The sequence below is a fragment of the Astatotilapia calliptera genome, chromosome 9, assembly GCF_964374335.1.
Source record: "Astatotilapia calliptera chromosome 9, fAstCal68.1, whole genome shotgun sequence".
NCBI lineage: Eukaryota > Metazoa > Chordata > Actinopteri > Cichliformes > Cichlidae > Astatotilapia > Astatotilapia calliptera.
Genome location: NC_137430.1, coordinates 34,442,096 through 34,461,824, shown reverse-complemented (window position 1 = coordinate 34,461,824; position 19,729 = coordinate 34,442,096). Strand labels below are relative to the sequence as shown.

The window sequence follows — 19,729 nt, the reverse complement described above, 5'->3', positions numbered from 1 at the left end:
CAGGTGGCCCGCTGGCTGGAGGTCCTTCAGGGCTACGACTTCGAGATCCAGCATCAGGCAGGTCAACAGCATGGCAACACTGATGCCCTCTCCAGACGGCCCTGCGTAGCCGTCGAGTGCTGCTACTGCCTGCGATAGGAGGAGCGGGCCCAGGAGGTGCTGGGGGTGGCTACTGCTCAGGCCACAGCCAGCGGAGGGGGGTAGCTCCCATTGACAACGCAGCAGCTGAAGCGGGAGCAGGAGGCTGACGCGACATTGGTTCAGGTGGGGGCCTGGCTGGAGGCGGCGCAACGCCCCGCCTGGACGGGGGTGTCGGGACAGGAGCCCGAGGTGAAGGCCTACTACTCCCAGCACAACAATCTGGAGACCCACGACGGCCTCCTGTACCAGAGATGGCGGGCCCCCGGTCATGGCAGAGATCTCCTGCAGCTGTTGGTGCCTCGGTCGCTGCGGTCGCAGGTGCTTGAGCTGGTCCACGGCTCGGTGGGGGCAGGACACTATGGGAACGCCAAAACTCTCCGCTGCTTCAGGGGACGGTTCTACTGGCCTGGCTGTCGATGGGATGTGGAACTTTATGTGCACTGCTGTGACACCTGCACGGCACAGAAGGGCCCAACTCAACGCTCCACTGCCCCCCTTCAGCAGTACCTGGTGGGGGCCCCAATGGAAAGAGTGGGAGTGGACGTCCTAGGGCCTTTCCCCATCACAGAGTCAGGGAACCGGTATGTGTTGGTGGCTATGGACTATTTCACGAAGTGGCCAGAGGCCTACGCGGTGCAGGACCAGAGCGCAACGACGACGGCCGAGAAGCTGGTGAAGGAGATGTTCATCCGTTTTGGGGTCCCGGCTGAGCTCCACAGTGACCAGGGGCATAACTTCGAATCGAAGGTCTTCGGGGAGATCTGCCGGTGACTGGGGGTGGAGAAGACGAGAACCACACCGCTCCACCCACAAAGCGTTGGCTTGGTTGAGCGCTTCAACCGCACGCTGGCCAGCCAGCTCATCATTCTCACCAGCCGCCACCAGCGGGATTGGGACCGACATCTGCCCCTGGTCCTTTGGTCGTATCGTACTGCGGTGCAGGAGTCAAGCCAGTGCACACCTGCCGCTCTGATGTTTGGACGGGAGCTCCGGACGCCTGTGGATCTGGTGCCTACGACACCAAGTGCCGAGGGGGAGTTTTCATGCCTGGTGACAAGGTTTGGGTGTACTGCCCGGTTCGCAAGAGAGGAGTGTCGGTTCGCAAGAGAGGAGTGTCCCCCAAACTCTGCAGTCACTGGCAAGGGCCGGCGGAGGTCGTGGAGCGGCTAACAGACGTGGTGTACCGTATCCGCATGCCGGGCCCGGGGCGCATGGTGGTGTTACACCGGGACAGGCTCTCACCGTACCGACCGCTCGCTCCGGCAGAAGCCGGGGCAGGGGATGATGGTGGCACCCCATGTTCTGACCCGAGTGACTTTTCCCCCGCCGGTCGTGACCGGCCGGTGCGCCAAAAGAAGGCACCTGGACATTTGCAGGACTTTGTGTGGGGTAATGGGGTCGTCGGGGACGACTGACCTCTTAGGTGGGGGCTATGTAGCAAGTCAGGGCTGTTCGGGGTTCTGTTTGTACAGTTATGTTTGTTTCTGTTGCCATAGTGACGGGTGACGCCCTCTCGCTGCGACGGGGTTGTCCTTCCGGGGTGAGAGGGCACCCTGTGTGTTGTTGTTTTTCGCTGTGTGTGGCCGCGCTGAGCATTGGCTAGCGGCAGTGTTTTTCTAGAACTGTTAATAAACGGCTGTGCTCCCGGGCTAGCTCTCGGACGCAAGACCAACCGACACCTCTGTCTCCTCCTTTTCTGAGCTCGCCACAATATATATGTATCTGTAAATATAAATATATGTACACTAGTGATTAAATAAGAAAATCTTGAAAAGAAATATGAAGAGGAGGGCAGATGGGATATTGCACAGGAATGAGCAGCAGAAAATTACAGTATTGCACTTTTAAATATAAATATCAATAACAATAAAGTGAAGTGACCAGTGCAGATTAAACAGAGTACTTGTGAAGCTGCAGGGTAGCTTCTGAGTGCTGTGTTGTGTGTGTTTAAGTGTTGTGCTTGAGGTGTCGTGTGGCTTGGTGGTAAAAACTGTTTTTGAGTCTTGTAGTCCGAGCAGACAGACTCCTGTAACGTCTGCCAGATGGTAACAAGAACAGCTGATGTGCTGGGTGGCTGTGGTCCTTGATGATGCTGTGTGCTTTACGGAGGCATCGCTGGAGATAAATGTCCTGAATGGCAGGAAGCCTCGTGCCAGTCATGTGCTCTGCTGCCTTCACCACCCTCTGTAGTGATTTACGGCTGCTGGCAGAGCAGCTTCGTACCAAACTGTGATGCAGCTCGTCAGCAAGCTCTCAATTGCACACCTGTAAAAATTTGAGGTGATGTTGGCGTTCATGCCAAACTTCCTCAGCCTCCTCAGGAAGTAAAGCCGCTGGCGAGCTTTCCTGATAGCAGTGTCTGTGTGAAGGGTCCAGGAGAAGTCCTCTGTGATGTTGACTCCAAGGAATTTGAAGCTGCTGACCCTTTCGACCTTGACACCGTTGATGTGGATGGGCTGGTGTTCCCTGACTGGTCATTTCCGGTAGTCCACTATCATCTCTCTAGTTTTGCTGATGTTGCTGATGTCATCCGCAAAAACAGTCGTGTGTGAACAGGGAATATAGGAGGGGGCTAAGCACACAACCCTGTGGCGTTCCTGTGTTTAGGACGAGTGGTGAGGAGGTGTGCTTACCAACTCTCACCACCTGGGGCCTGTTTGTGAGGAAGTTTAGAATCCATCTGCAGATCGGTGTTCCCAGCCCAAGGTCGACGAGCTTCGTGGCAAGTTTCGAGGGGATGATGGTGTTAAATGCCGAGCTGTAGTCGATGAAGAGCATCCTTGCATATGTATTCCCTTTTTCCAGGTGAGTGAGGGTGGTGTGCGTTGCCAGGGCGATGGCATCCTCTGTGGCTCTGTTTGTCCGATAGGCAAACTGAAGAGGGTCCAGTGTGTCAGGGAGGGAGGAGCAGATGTGACCTTTGACCAGCCGCTCCAGGCACTTCATGATGACGTATGTCAGTGCAACAGGACGGTACTCATTCAGACAGGAGACCACTGATTTTTTGGGAACGGGAATGATGGTGGATGCTTTGAGGGACGTGGGGACCACTGACTGCCTCAGGGAGAGGTTGAAGATGTTGGTGAACACCTCTGCCAGCTCGTCTGCACGCACTCTGAGTAGCCGGCCTGGGATGCCGTCTGGTCCTGGAGCTTTGTGAGGATTGACCTTTTTAAAGGTCCATCTCACAGCTTCTGTTTTCAGAGGTAAAGTTGCAGCCTCACTGTCCTCCTGAGGGTAGAGGATCTGCTCTCTGTTGTCTGCGTCAAAACGAGCATAGAAGTTGTTGAGCTCATCTGCGAGAGATGCAATGGGCTGAACACTGACTGTGTTGTCCTTCTTGTAGTCAGTGATGCAGTCAGTCCATTCCACAGTCGCCTGGTGTCAAAGCTGTGGTAGCTGGACTCCATTTTGTCCCTGTAGTCCTTTCTGGCCTTTTTTATGGACTTTCGGAGGTCATACCTGGCTGCTTTATATGCATCAGCATCCCCAGAGTTAAAGGCAGAGGTCCGCACTTTTAGCTTGGCGCGAACGTCTTTATTTACCCAGGGTTTCTGATTTGGATATATGCAGACAGTGGTTTTTGTGATGATATCATCCATGCACTTTCCAATATATCCAATGACAGAGTCTGTGAGTTTGTTGATGTTGCCATCAGCTGCATCCACAAATATCTGCCAGTCAGTTGTGGGTGCAACGCCCCCAAACATGCATTAACAACAACACGGTCTATAACAATTTTGGCTCTGTTGAAGTCTCCCAGCACAATAAAGGCAGCTTCTGGATTTTTGTTCTCAAGTCCAGTAATGATGTCATACAGTTCGTCCATAGCCATAGCTTTATCAGCGTGTGGAGGAATGTAAACAGCTGAGAGGAGAACTGAGCTGAACTCCCTCGGGAGGTAAAAAGGCCTGACTTTAACGGTCAGCAGCTCGAGGCTCTGAGACCAGTAAGTTTTTAAGATACACACATCTCTAGCCCACAAGGCGTTAACCATAAAGCACACCCCTCCTCCCCTTTTCTTGCCTGAGTCCTTCGTTCGGTCTCCCCGGTAATCAGTGAATCCATCCAGCGTGATGGCGCAGTCGGGGACACTGGGCTCCAGCCATGTCTCTGTGAAGGCCAGAACGCAGCAGTTCCTGATGTCTTGTTGGTGTTTAATCCGTACATGCAGCTCGTCAAGTTTGTTGTCCAGTGACTGGAGATTCGCGAGCAGGATGCTGGGCAGAGGTGGCTTGCTGTTTCTCTGTCGCGTTCGGCACAAAACTCCGGCGCGTTTCCCCCTCTTTGTTTTCCCTCGACGTCGCGCGAGTAAACAACGGATCCCAGGCAGCAGAGCGTCCACGGAGTCGAAACCCGCTGTAAAGTCCGAACTGGCTGACGAACGTAGCTCCAGAAGCGTTTGTCTGTCATACCGAGTGTATGATTACGCTGTGCGCACAGAAATTGAAAGCAGTACAAAATAAATAATAACACTTTGCTGAGATGACTGGGAGCTCTCGTCGGTGCAGCCATCTTACGGCGCAACCGGAAAGACCTTTTGTAGCGCTCCTTTTATTGTGGTTACATGAATATGCATAGATTCATTAACATATGACGTCTTACATAGGTATACATGTGAACAAAGTGTAGTCTGTGTGTGTGTGTGTGTGTGTGTCTGTGTGTGTGTGTGTGTGTAAATGACTTCCCTGATCCTGTTGGCCTGGAAGTCCAGCAGTTCATCTAAACAAAAGGCACTTGTGCTAAAACAGACATAGATATGTTTATCTAACCATCAAACAATAAAAGAAGGTGCGACCTCTTCTCGTGACCCCAGGATGTGGGTGTGAATGCCAGAACACTCTGGAAGGCACACAGAGTCTTTACAGACTGCTAAGGATCAAACCTCTATCAATATGCAATTGATTATAAAGCTCTAAGCATATATGAGTAAATATTTCTAAGCATAAATGACAATCAACCATATAAACCTGACAGACGGGTCTCTCGGTCCCTGTTGTGTCAGTCCCACTCTGAACACTGATACATGTTAAGCTTAATTTATTAAGTATTTGCTTACAACCTAAATGTCTTTGCTACCTCCATCCACCTTGGTAACGCTTGGTTTTCTTAATGTTAGAGTGTCATGGTCCGCAGTCTGTGGACTCTGTGTTTAAGTTTATTATTATTCTGTGGTCTTGTTTATTTTGGGGTCCTTTTTTTGATTACCCCCAGTGTTTGGTGTCCATTGTGCTCCCCTGTTTCACGTTTCACGTTCCTATGCTCTGTCTCCCCCAGTCTGTGTTAAGTTTGCGTGTGCAGAGTTCAGTCAGTGTGTTTCCTGTTTTATTTTGAAAAAGGTCTCGTGTTCTGTGTTCATGTGCTTAGTTTTACTCTCCCCTGTCCTGTCTTTAGGTTCATGTATGTCAGCTGTTGCCCTCGTGTGTTTCCTTTTCCTCCCGTGTATTTAAGTCCTCTGTTTTCAGTGTGTCATTGTCAGGTCGTCTGTTTTCCTCGCCATAGGCACGGTCATAGTCATGGTTAGTCCACCACACACACCTCTGCACGGTCTGTCTCCACAAACCGTGACATTAGAGGACTTCATAGGAAACTGATTTTATAATCTGAAATCAGCCTGATTTGATATTTTTAAAATAAGCATCATCGAGGTCTGGAGAGGACCATCTTATTTGTGAGTTATACTCATCACATGTGAGTCAGCGCAGAGAAAGTGGACAGGGTGGAGGTTTGGCTGCGGTTTTTCCCAACAGTTTGAAACGATCCACTATTAAGGTGGAAATGTGTGTAGTTTTGATGTGCTGGTGTGAAAGGTCTGAAACGCCTGCTGTCTGTGCAGTTATCTACCTACAAAGACCAAATAAGGATCACTGAGCTGAACTCTCACATTTTAGTAGAAGCAGGTTAAACACGAGCTTGAATGAACACGAGCGGGGATGAGTCTGCCTACAGGAGGGAGGTTGAACGTCTGGTGTCCTGGTGCAGCCACAACAACCTGGTGCTGAATGCCCAGAAGACAGTGGAGATTATTGTGGACTTCAGGAAGCACACAGCCCCACTCCCCCCCATCATCCTGACTGACACCCCCATCACCTCTGTGGACTCATTCCGCTTCCTGAGTACCACCATCACCCAGGACCTGAAGTGGGAGCCCACCATCACCTCCGTCATCAAGAAAGCCCAGCAGAGGATGTACTTCCTGAGGCAGCTGAAGAAATTCAACCTGCCAACACGGACGATGATGCAGTTCTACACTGCAATCATCGAGTCCATCCTCACCTCCTCCATCACCGTGTGGTACGCTGGAGCCACTATCAGGGACAAACAGAGACTGCAGCGTGTTGTGCGCTCTGCTGAGAAGGTGATTGGCTGCAGACTCCCATCTCTGCAGGACCTGTACACCTCCAGGACATTGCGGCGTGCAGCTCAGTCACAGCTGACCCTTCTCACCCTGGACACAGTCTGTTTGACCTGCTCCCCTCAGGCAGGAGGCTCCGGTCCATTCGCACCAGAACCTCTCGCCATAAGAACAGTTTCTTCCCCTCTGCTGTTGGTCACATGAACAATAACCATATGACTGTTCCCGCCACTGACACATGACCCTACGCTGTGTTCACTGCATCATTCCATGTTTGGCACTGATCACCACCTGCACTCATGTATATATCTTCTACGTAGCACTCTTAATTCTTATTCTCATGTATATATCTCATGTATATCTCATGCATATATCTTTCTACGTAGCACTTTTAATTCTTATTCTTACTTTTATTTTTTCATGTCTATTTAAGCGCAACTTATGACACTATGTTTGCACTGAAGCACCGCAGCAATTTCCTAATGTTGTAAACCTGCTCAACATTTGGCAATAAACCCGATTCTGATTCTGATTCTGATTCTGAAAGGTTGTCTTGGTACCGATCCAGGGTGTACTTGGGCTCTTGCTCCATGACAACTGAAATATACTGCAGCCTCGTAAATGAGACAAGTGGAAGAAAATGGTTGGAGGGTATTTGAAAAATTAGGTAGGGGATCAATAGGGGGTCCATGGCCCTATTGAGGACACTCTCATAGGGCTTAAAATCTGGGACTCTCCATCAGTTCCTCTTAGAACTGAAGAAGCTTCTCAGGTGAAACTTCTTCAAGAAACTCAAAGAAGTCCAGACACTTTTCTTCATCAACTGTCAAACATGGAGGAGGAAGTGGGAGGTCTGGGGCTGTTTGCTGATCCAGGGTCAGTGACTTGTGCAGAGTGAGAGGCTCCCTGAACCAAGACAGCTACCACAGCATCCTGCAGCACCATGCAGGACCCTCTGGTCGGTCAGAGGTTCATCCTACAGCAAGATAATGACCCAAAACAGTCCAAGCTGTGCCAGAACTACCTCAGGAACAAAGAACAAGATGGTGAGCTTGGAAACATGAAGTGTCCAGCACAGTCTCCAGACTGAAACCCCATCGAGCTGGTTGAACTGGACAGAAGACTGAAAGCAAAGCAACCTACAAGGTCCACATTTATGGGAACATCTGCTACAGATATGGGAGAATATTTGATTTCTATTGTAGACAGAAGCCATAGGTGTGTTCAGTCAAACGTTTAGAATAAACTTTGGTCTATAACAGGGGCGGATCTAGAAGGGTGGCATGGGGTGGCAAGTGCCACCCCAGTTTTGCATATGACAGTGTTGTTTATTAAAATAAGACAGCATTAACAGTTTGAGCGTAGTTACAGTCAACACTGAATATAAATGCTAAAACTGAATATATTGCATAGTGTTCCCCCCCTCCACCAGTAACAAATGGTTCAGCCCATAGCAGGACCGGCTATTTTCTTGTTTTCAGTAGCCAGCGATGCTTATGATTGTGCCAGAGCACATTCTGAACAACACCATGGGAATTTCAGATTTCACACAGGTGATTGAATGTTAGACTCTCAAAATGGAAGGAAGGTGAGTGTTATTAACCCTCTGTGGTCCACGGACACGCTGCACCTCCAAATCACATGACTGATGTAAGCTGACACAGCAACAAGCTGCAGCCACGCTGAGTCTCTGTTTCAGCCACATTGAAAGTTCAGACTTCAAAGTTTTTTTTTAATTTTAATTACAGGCCAGTAAATCCAGAGTTATGATAACATATAGAAGCCACGCTTTTTTCTAAATACTGTCGTCACGTTTTTGTGTGTGTGGGTTTTAAGCGTTTTCTAAGGACGCCGTGAAAACAGTAAAGAAAGAAAAAAACCTGTTTCCTATCGGTGGAAAAATGCACCATGTCGACCAATTAAAAAAACAGTCAACGCGTGGGATTTGGGTGTTTAGGAAGAGGGAAAAGTTTTGGGAGTGACGGTAACAACAGCGAGACAGAGCGAGCGAGCGAGTGAGAGAGAGAGAGAGAGAGAGAGAGAGAGAGAGAGAGAGATATGTGGGAGATTTGTGACTTTTAGTGTGGAGTGTTTACTTAGTGTGTTGTCTTGTGTAGCTGTTCTTTTGTGTAGTCGTTTTGTTTTGTGTGTCAGTGAGGGCACTAATGAATGTCACATTGCAACGTAAACACTGTCACTAAGTAGAAAACCAGCAGAGTTTATCCCTGCGCTGTTCTGTCGTTTGGTGGACAAACTTTTTTTTTACTGGCACACATCATTTGTGGGGCATCTCATTGCGACACCTGATTGTTCTCTCAGTTTAGTTTTAGTAATGTTTTTAAATCCTTATACAAAATGAAAAAAAAAAACGGCAGGTGGCTGCATTTTTAGATAAATGGTTGTATATGTTTACAAAATGTACAATTTATATTTACTCAACATGTCTGTAGGGGGGTTATACAGTAAAAAATACTACTAGGATTTTAGGTTCTTTGTGTGATTTCAGATCAGTAATACTAATGCAGTATGTCAGTGAAAAAATAACTAAATTCAGTTGAGCTGAAAAGATACCAAACAAAGCAAGGGGAAAAAAATCAAATGAAACAATTTGAGGGTGAAATACAAACTGTTACGGATTCAAAAATTGGGGATGGATACAAGAGGAAAAACCACAATGACAACACTGGTCCGGCCGGGTTGAGTCAAACGATGATTTTAATGATCACACGCGTGGGAGATGGACACCGTACGCAGACAGCATCAGATCTCAAAATGGTGGAGCATTGATCAAACTCTTATAGCCTCTAGTGGCCCCCAGCTAATCATAAAAGCCTAAACATTCACATACTTTCTCTCACACGGCGCCTAAGCTACGACCTCGGCTCCCTGTTTATCTGCTCCTGCTGAGATGGGGCAGAAAACTCCAGTATATTCTGTTCTAATCAGACAAATAGGCGATGACTTTCTGCGAGCAGTATTTCTTATAACTCAGCAGTATAATGCATCATAAAACAATATCATTCATTCACAATAAATCAGCAGTCTAATGTAATGCAAATCAGTTTAACTAATGCAATAGTTATCACCTTCTTCTAATTCAGGAGAATAATGCAAACTAAAACTACATAATAATTCACAATCTAACCTCAAAATCCCATCCTTTCGTGAACCTCGGGGATGAAAAATGGCCTTGCCCGAAAGTGCTCTAAAAATGTTATATATCAATATTTTTTTCTACTTTAAATTAGTCAATCTTTTAAAACTACTTCTGCTTAAAATATCCATATCAAGTTTTAATTATATTTTCATTGTTTTAACCCTTTAAATACCAGTTTGTGTACATGAGCGCCCTGTTTTTTAACAGAAAAAAAATACAAACTTAAATATTTTCCATAAAATACATTTGAAGTAATATTTGATTGTTATTATAATTAGGCCTTTAGATGAGCCAAAGATTGGCACCAACATTCATTTTGATCCATTATTATTATTTGTGCAGGAGCACATTTAATAAAAATGCATCCACCTTTATGCCTAAGGACAATTCCCCAAAAAGTGCTATAAAAAATTATATATTCATATTTTTTTTCACTTTAAATTGGTCAGTCTTTTAAAACTACTTCTCCCTGAAATAGTCATGTAAAGTTTTAATTATATTTCGGGGGTGTTAACCCTTTTAATCGCAGTGTAATTACATGAGCGCACCGTTTTTTATAGCCCCCAAAAACAAAACTAAATATAAAAAAAACCAAAAACATTTGAAGTAATATTTGATTGTTATTATAATTAGGCCTTTAGATGGACCAAAGATTGGCACCAATATTCATTCCGATCTACCTTTATTTTTTTTTTCCAGGAGCAGAAAATGGTCTCCAGGCGGCCAATGCTGCTCCTCTAGGCCGAAAGAAGTGCCTCTTCCCGGGCATAAATCGCGACGATCACCGGGGCATGTTGCGTCGGACTCATTTTTCCAGCAAACACGTCCGATACCACGTGACAACAAATACGTCATTTCCGGTTGATTAAAAAAAAAAAATGCACCCTCTCACCGCCCTGGGGACCGAAAATCGTCCCGCCCGATCAGCGGGCGAAGCCGCTGCTGCACACCGAAAATGAGGCTTCCTTTCCCGCAGGTCTGTCTAAGCAGCCCGCTGTTTTCCAGCCCAGGGTCAAATGTGAAGCAAGGGCGCCACTCGGTGGACAAATAAAAAAATTACAACTCTAAGGCCCGGAGTCCAAAATGAAAGCGAAAGTTAAGCAATCGCCACTACGTTGATGGTAATAATTGTGCAGTGAAAAATAGCGTTTATAATGGGTTTCAATGGGGCAGAAATCGGCCACGAAGTTCGAAAGTGGATGTATGTCTGTAGCTCAGCCATTTAAGCTCATTTAAGAAACTCAGACTGAAATTTTAAAATAAAATGAAAAAAAAAGACATTTTTGAAAATTTGGCTATACTCCATTAAACACAGTGGAAATGGCGTGGAATTAAAAAACGCAAAGGCCACGAAATGGTCCCAGGTTCTACTAAGGGCTTTAGGGGTCTAACATGGCATAAAATAATATTATAATCCCACAAAAAATAAAAAGGATATGTTCAATAAAACTGTCATGATCCTGGGTCTGTGACTCAGTGTTTTCTGTTTTGTATAGTTAATCTTTGATTTCATGATGTATCTTTGTTTATTCTTACGTTTTGGTTCTGTGTTTTGTTGTACCTCTAAGTTCAGTCTATGTATTTCCTGCTTTGTTGTGAAGCTCCGTGTCTCATGTCAGTGTGTTTAGTTTGCGTTTCCTCTGTCTCGTCTTGTCAGTCACTCCCAGCTGTGTCCTCCTTCTGTGTCTCATTCCCTCATTATCCCTCTGTGTATTTAAGCCTTGTGTTTGCCTCTGTCAGTTGCTGGTTCGTCTGCGTATCTGTCAGGGTCCTGGGTCTCCCAATCTAGTGTTTTCATTTCTTTGTGATTTTTGTATTATGTCCGTTTTGTTTGTGAGTTATTCTATGCTTCCTAGGTTTTGATTCCCTGCCCCCTTGTTTCTCTGTGCACTCTGTTCTGTGTTTAGTCTTCTCTGTCCATTTGTTCCGCCCTGTGTTGTTGCCCTCCGTGTCTCCCTCTGTGTAACTGTCTATATAGTGATGTGTTGTGGTGTTTTGCTCCCACCCCTTGTGTTCCGTGTTTTCGTCTTCCCTTCGTGTACTTCTTCATATTCGTGTACTGTTAGTTTTACGGTTTAGGTTTTTGCTTAGTTTCCATGCTCACCTTCGCCGTTTCTGTTTGTATCACCATGTGATGAATAAACTCACTTGCATCTGAGCTGCCTGCATAAAGGGTCCTTTAATAATTTACACACGGCTCGCAAACCGTGACAAAAACACTGGAAAAATTGGGCTGTTCTAAAAGGTTTTACGGGTAGTGTATATATTTAGTTTATATATTTTCTTTATTTATATAGTTTGTTTTATATTGTAAAATAAATGGTAAATGGCCTGTATTTATATAGCGCTTTACTAGTCCCTAAGGACCCCAAAGCGCTTCACACTACATTCAGTCATCCACCCATTCACACACACATTCACACACTGGTGATGGCAGCTACATTGTAGCCACAGCCACCCTGGGGCGCACTGACAGAGGCGAGGCTGCCGGACACTGGCGCCACCGGGCCTTCTGACCACCACCAGTAGGCAACGGGTGAAGTGTCTTGCCCAAGGACCCAACGACTGAGACTGTCCAAGCCGGGGCTCGAACCGGCAACCTCCCGATTACAAGACGAACTCCCAACTCTTGAGCCACGATCGCACGATATTGTAGCAAAGTGTTACTTGGATACTTCTCTATGTGCTTCTTTATGTGCAATTTTGTTGCATCTGAGCCTTAGAAAATTATTGGTGGTAGTGATGAACTGCTGTTAGAATAATGTTAAATTGTTAAAATCAGACAATTACCTCTCCAGCTGTTGTTACAGTCTTTGTGTTTATCTGATCCTTACAGGGTAAAAGATGACGACACCTAAAGAAATCCTTCTGGGGACTCTGGAGGATTTGGAACGTGAAGACTTTGAAAAATTCAAGTGGCATCTGAAGAACAATGAGTCTGTAGAAGGTTTACCAGCAATCCCAGGGAGTAAACTGGAGAATGCAGAGAGGACAAAAGTAGTGGATCTGATGTTTGATACCTACTCTATCAACACTTTTAAAGTCGCTAAGAATCTTTTGGGGAAGATAAACAAGAATGATCTGTTGGAGAATTTAAATGAAACCATCCCAGAACCCAAAGGTAAGTCAGGGAATGACTAAACAAAAAACACATAAACAATAAAAACATTAGTTAACATTACACAGGTGCCATTACCATCCATATAAATAATAAATCCAAAACACTTGCCAACACTTTCAGGAGTGAGAGACTGCAGAAAGCCAACAGTTTGTGTTTTATGCATCTGCACAAATAACCACCTGTGTACACATGAATATCTGCTCTTTGGGTTGGTTTGATTAAAATGGGACCAGCAGCAGGTTTTCTGCCCATTTTACAGATTTATATTGTCCGATTGGTTTTAGAGCTGTTTTATCAACATAAATGAGGCAACAACAGTTTGGGACACGTCACAAATATGATCAAAGTGCTTTTTCTTAAATCTATTTACCTGTTGAAGGTACAGTTAAAAAAAATGGCTGCCATTTTTTTCTGCTGTTTGGAGACCCAAACAAAAAAATGCCCAGACAGTAAATGCTTTTTATTATGGTTGATAAACAGGACACTAAGGTGATTGGTCAAAGGTTGGAGGAAAGCCACAGTTCTCCTTATTTGACTGAAATCTCAGCTCATGTTTTTTTCTTCTGCAGCTTTCTGGGAGATTCCACTTCAGCCTTCTGCTGGCAACGCTCCCGTTACCATGCTTCCCTTAGGCAGCATCATTAGAAGACAGCATACATATACACTGCTATGCTGATGACACCCAGCTCTATCTGTGCATGAAGCCAGATAACACACACCAATGAGTTAAACTGCAGGAATGTCTTAAAGACATAAAGACCTGGATGGCCGCTAACTTTCTGCTTCTTAATTCAGATCAAACTGAGGTTATTGTACTCGGCCCTGAAAAGCTTAGAAATATGGTATCTAAGCAGATTCTTACTCTGGATGGCATTACCTTGGCCTCCAGTAACACTGTGAGGAACCTTGGAGTCATTTTTGACCAGGACATGTCCTTCAACGCACATATTAAACAAATATGTAAGACTGCGTTCTTCCATTTGTGCAACATCTCTAAAGTTAGAAATATCCTGTCTCAGAGTTACGCTGAAAAACTAGTTCATGCATTTATTACTTCCAGGCTGGACGACTGTAATTCATTATTATCAGGAAGTCCTAAAAACTCCCTGAAAAGCCTTCAGCTAATCCAAAATGCTGCAGCAAGAGTCCTGACAGGGACTAGAAAGAGAGAGCATATTTCTCCTGTTTTGGCTTCCTGTTAAATCCAGAATTCAAAATCCTGCTTCTCACATACAAGGTCTTAAATAATCAGGCCCCATCTTATCTTAATGACCTTGTAGTACCATATCACCCTATTAGAGCACTTCGCTCTCACACTGCAGGCCTACTTGTTGTTCCTAGAGTATTTAAAAGTAGAATGGGAGACAGAGCCTTCAGTTTTCAGGACCCAAAAAGATAGTTGGGGTTTGTCTGTTATGTTACTGTAGGTTCTTTACCTTACAATATAAAGCACATTGGGGTGACTGTTGTTGTTATTTGGAGGAATTAAAAAAAAAAAACTTTTATAATTGAAATTCTTTCATTTATTCTACATATTTATTCATTACTGGCTCCATAGTGTTGTTTATGTAATATGTCAAATGTTGCTAGTATTGATTTGATGCTGTATAAATAAACATAATTAAATCGAATGTGTTTCTATAAAACCTGCCCTCAGTTATAACCCAAGTGTCAGGGCTCAATAGCTCATGAAAAGGACTCAAGCGCAGAACCAAAAACTGGAGGCTGAGTGACTTTTAGCAGAAATGTATTTTACTAGATTTCTTGACGGAGAAAGCTGAATCACGGCTAAATTCAACAGCAAGCGAGGTATTATGAGAAGTGCAGAGCTGAGGCCAGAACATAAGCTGAGGCAGGTCAAAGGAACAACAGGGGCAGAAACGGGCGGGTAGAAACTATCCAGGATCACTGGAACAAAGGAGATAATAATCAGAGTGGTCCACAGTGTAGTGAATGAGTCCAAGATTTAAAAACTAAGAGGTCTTACGTGGCTGCAGGTGGAGATCAGCTGGAGGAGGAGATGAATTAAATCTGGGTACAGAGTGAGATGTGGGTGCACAAGGAGGAAGGCAGGTGAGGAGGGCAGTTTGCAAGAGTGAGTTTTCCCAGCAGTGGCAGGCCAGAATCCTGAGGCGTGACTTATGGCGAGAGTTGGAAGATATATCCAGGTGCCGACTAGGGAACAGGAAAAGAGGGTTACACGAAACATGCTGAGGAGCACAAGACAAAATGTGAGGCAGAGAACTGACTGTGGTAAGCAGACAATCTGGAGAAGGTTCATTGTGAGTGCTGCTCATAAATACTGCCGGAGTAATTGGCAACAGGTGAGGAGCAGGGAGGAGTGAGGAGGGCTCCACCCAGGGGAGGAGAGCTGATGCTGTGGAAAGTTACTCAGACTCACCCGGATCATGACACCAAGAGTCCAGTGAACTGAACACATAACCACAGTAACCAGAATGCAGTTTTCTCATTTGTGTCATTTGCTGTATCTTCATGCAGAGATTATCCCTGAGTGTCAGCTCAAACTCAAGTCAAACCTGAAGCAGAAGTTCCAGTGTGTGCATGAGGGGATTTCTACAACAGCAAACCCGACCCTCCTGAATCAGATCTACACAGAGCTCTACATCACAGAGGGAGGGACTGCAGAGGTCAATGATGAACATGAGGTCAGACAGATTGAAACAGCATCCAGGAAACCAGACAGACCAGAAACAACCATCAGACAAGAAGACATCTTTAAACTCCCACCTGGAAGAGATAAACCAATCAGAACAGTGCTGACAATGGGAGTGGCTGGCATTGGGAAAACAGTCCTAACACAGAAGTTCACTCTGGACTGGGCTGAAGACAAAGCCAACCAGGACTTCCAGTTCATATTTCCATTCACTTTCAGAGAGCTGAATGTGCTGAAAGAGGAAAAGTTCAGCTTGGTGGAACTTGTTCATCACTTCTTTACTGAAACCAAAGAAGCAGGAATCTGCAGCTTTGAAGACGTCCAGGTTGTGTTCATCTTTGATGGTCTGGATGAGTGTCGACCTCCTCTGGACTTCCACAAAACTACAATCCTGACTGACCCTAGAAAGTCCACCTCAGTGGATGTGCTGCTGATAAACCTCATCAGGGGGAAACTGCTTCCCTCTGCTCGCCTCTGGATAACCACACGACCTGCAACAGTCAAGAAGATCCTTCGTTACATTGTTGACATGGTGACAGAGGTCAGAGGGTTCACTGACCCACAGAAGGAGGAGTACTTCAGGAAGAGATTCAGAGATGAGGAGCAGGCCAGCAGCATCATCTCCCACATCAAGACATCACGAAGCCTCCACATCATGTGCCACATCCCAGTCTTCTGCTGCATCACTGCTACAGTTCTGGAGGATGAGCTGAAAACCAGAGACAGTGAAGATCTGCCTAAGACTCTCACAGAGCTCTACCTACGCCTTGTGCTATTTCACCTAAAAACAAAGGACATCAAGTATGATGGAGGGGCTGAGACAGATTCACACTGGAATCCAGAGAAGAAGATGATTGAGTCTCTGGGAAAACTGGCCTTTGATCAGCTGCAGAAAGGAAACCTGATCTTCTATGAATCAGACCTGAAAGAGTGTGGCATCGATATCAGTGCAGCCTCAGTGTACTCAGGAGTGTTCACACAGATCTTTAAAGCTGATAAGCGTAACATGTTCAACAACGTTGTTTACTGTTTCGTCCATCTGAGCATCCAGGAGTTCTTTGCTGCTCTTCATGTCTATCTGACCTTCATCAACTCTGGAGTCAACCTGCTTAAGAAACAATCTCCTCTCTCTAAAATTTTCCAGAAAACACTTACTGTAAATGACTTCTACCAGAGTGCTGTGGACAAAGCCTTGAAGAGTCCAAATGGACACCTGGACTTGTTCCTCCGCTTCCTCCTGGGTCTTTCACTGCAGAACAATCAGGATCTCCTATGCATGCTGACACAGACAGGAAGTAGCTCACAGACCAATGAGGAAACAGTTCAGTACATCAAGAAGAAGCTCAGTGGGAAACTGTCTGCAGAGAAAAGCATCAATCTGTTCCACTGTCTGAATGAACTGGATGATCGTTCTCTAGTGGAGGAGATCCAACAGTCCCTGAGATCAGGACGTCTCTCCACAGATGAACTGTCTCCTGCTCAGTGGTCGGCCCTGGTCTTCATCTTACTGTCATCAGATCTGGATGAGTTCGACCTGAAGAAATACTCTGCTTCAGAGAAGGCATTTTTCAAGCTGCTGCCAGTGGTCAAAGCCTCCAAGAAAGTGCTGTAAGTGAATCTATGAACAAATATGTTTAATAATGCTAGATGAAGAAAATAATATATCTCCATTGTTATTCTTCCTCAGGCTGAGAGATTGTAAACTCTCAAAAAGAAGCTTTGAAACTTTGTCTGAAATTCTCAGCTCCCCATCCAATCATCTGAGAGAGCTGGACCTGAGCTTCAACAAGATGCAGGATTCAGGATTGGATTTGCTGTGTGTTGGACTAAAGAGTCCTGACTGTAAACTTGAAACTCTCAGGTAAGGATACAGACTTTTTGACACTTTTTGACTCTTAAATCTGTAAGTTTATCTTGATGAGAATGTTCAAAGTCAGCACAATTTTCCTTTTAAGTTCCTGAGTTTATATATTTGACTGTCAGGTTGTCTGGACAGATGTTTTTATTTAATTTTTTTTACTTGTCCCTAAAGTCAGAACTAAACTCACATGTAGGTGACTTTCTGTTACTGGAGCAGGCTTCCTGAAGACAGCAGTGTGTTTTCATGCTTTTAAAGCCAAACTCACCTTTCTGACCTGGCTTTCATTTATTATCTATTTTTATTTGTTTATTATATTTTTATTTCTACTGTTTAACTACTGCTCACATCTCTTATCCTCCTTTTTAATTGTTCATTTCTTTTTACCCAGTGTTTCTATATTGCACTTTGTATTTGTCATCTATATTTATTATGCACTACTTTGCTCATTTATTGTTTGGTTTTAATGTTCTTACCTGGTCTCTGGTTTGTTTGTTTGTTTGTTTGTTTGTTTGTTTGTTTGTTTGTTTGTTTGTTTGTTTGTTTGTTTGTTTTGCTCAGTTCTGTTTTTCTGGGTTTTTTAAGTTATTAAATTTGTAACTGTAGTGATTTGTGTGTGTGACAGAGAGGCGCTGCTAGGGATTTTTGACACAAGTTGTTCTTGTAAAATCAGTCTGTGAAGGTTCTCAGACATCCAGGTCACCGTAGTCTAAGGAGCTTGGAAAGAAAAGCGTCTGGACTTCTTTAAGTTTCCTTGAAGATGTTTCACCTCTCATCAGAGAAGCGTCTTCAGTTCTGGAGTCAAATGGTGGAGAGTTCCAGATTTTAGCCCTGTGGGAGTTTCCCCCCAAGACCAGACTTTATAATCCACACTTTGAAAATGGCTCCGATTATTTCCTCCTCTCTTACAGTGAGCTCACCCCAACAGTTAAACACACAAGCATTTATTTTCAAAGCTTTTTATTAGAAACACATTTAAACTTCTACTTTTTAATATCTCACGAAGCACAAGTAAGCCTGCAGTCTGAGAGCGCAGTGGTCTGTGAGGAGAATAACGGATTAATAATAAGAATCAGCTCATATTAGATAATAAGGTTTATTCCAGGAAGCCGCTTCCTGTTTCAGATCAGCGGATCAGAGTCAGGTCAATCAGCTCTGAGCATGCTCAGTATGAGTTATGATTGTGGGCAAATTCGTGGGAGTGGGGCAGTGAAAAGCAATGGTGGTGGCTCAGGGTTTGTATGTTTGTATGCTGGCATTAGAATAACAGTGATGTGATCAGAGGCACCAAAGTGGGTGGGTGGGGGGCTTTGTAATCTCCTCTCTGGGTGGTGAAAACATTGTTCAAAATGTCATTTCCTTGTGTTGGAAATTCAATGTGTCTATGCAGTAGTAAACATAGCGGGTGTCCAAATTCATGGGCTGCATCCTCCTGAGGATGCATTTGTAGACCGATTACGTCACAGCGACGTGACGAAGGCTGTCCAAATTCATAGACTCCTCCGAATGCAGCCGACAAATGCATCCTCATTTTCCCCGAATTTGAAGGATGGGTCGGGTGTGTCCTTCGTGGCCCACCGTATCCCAGAATTCATAGCGCAGCCCAGCCAAACTCCAGTTTCCGGCAATGGCGGCTGCTACTAAGTTTTTAATATTACTCTTATTACTCTTTCTGGGTCACAAAATAAACTTTTAACATATTTTCAGGCGAGAATGTAGGAGTGTAAACTTCAAATATCTGATCGGTTTATCAAGACATCGCATATTTGCAAAAGTGCTCCGACGTTTTCTGAGATGTCTGTTACCCACCAGCTCGATAGCTCGCTGGGAGCTCGAGGGTCACTAGAGCCGCAGAGAACGGCACAACTCCCGGCACATCATGTTCAGATCACCGCGGTCTTTCGCTACTCAGGCTAAACGTGATATATAAGTCACTTAGACAACCTAAAAATGTTATTGTTTGGCTTTTTTTCAGTGTTTTATTTGTTCGTGAGTAAATCGGTTTGGCTGAGATTAAAGTTATTAGATAAAATAAACCTTTACAGTGGCTTGCAAAAGTATTCGGCCCCCTTGAACTTTTACACATTTTGTCACATTACACATTACACACACATTACAGCCACAAACATGAATCAATGTTATTGGAATTCCACGTGAAAGACCAACACAAAGTGGTGCACACGTGAGAAGTGGAACCAAAATCAGACATGATTCAAACATTTGTTACAAATAAATAACTGCAAAGTGGGGTGTGCGTAATTATTCAGCCCCTTTGGTCTGAGTGCAGTCAGTTGCCCATAGACGTTGCCTGATGAGTGCTAATGACTAAAGAGAGTGCACCTGTGTGTAATCTAATGCCAGTACAAATACAGCTGCTCTGTGACGGCCTCAGAGGTTGTCTAAGAGAATATTGGGAGCAACAA

General features: G+C 44.9%; 2 protein-coding genes across 2 annotated transcripts in view; both read left to right on the top strand.

Moving 5' to 3' along the window:
• Window positions 1–19,729, top strand: part of LOC113029536 (ribonuclease inhibitor-like) — a 114,866-nt gene that overhangs the window by 55,418 nt on the left and 39,719 nt on the right. The window lies entirely within an intron of this gene.
• LOC113016619 (NLR family CARD domain-containing protein 3-like) overlaps window positions 12,498–19,729 on the top strand; it is a 28,375-nt gene continuing 21,143 nt past the window's right edge. Inside the window, exons 1-4 of the mRNA XM_080306437.1 lie at window positions 12,498–12,774; window positions 15,949–16,046; window positions 16,242–17,056; window positions 17,193–17,309. Coding sequence (XP_080162563.1) covers window positions 12,498–12,774; window positions 15,949–16,046; window positions 16,242–17,056; window positions 17,193–17,309 — 1,307 coding nt within the window. The remainder of the gene's footprint in view (window positions 12,775–15,948; window positions 16,047–16,241; window positions 17,057–17,192; window positions 17,310–19,729) is intronic.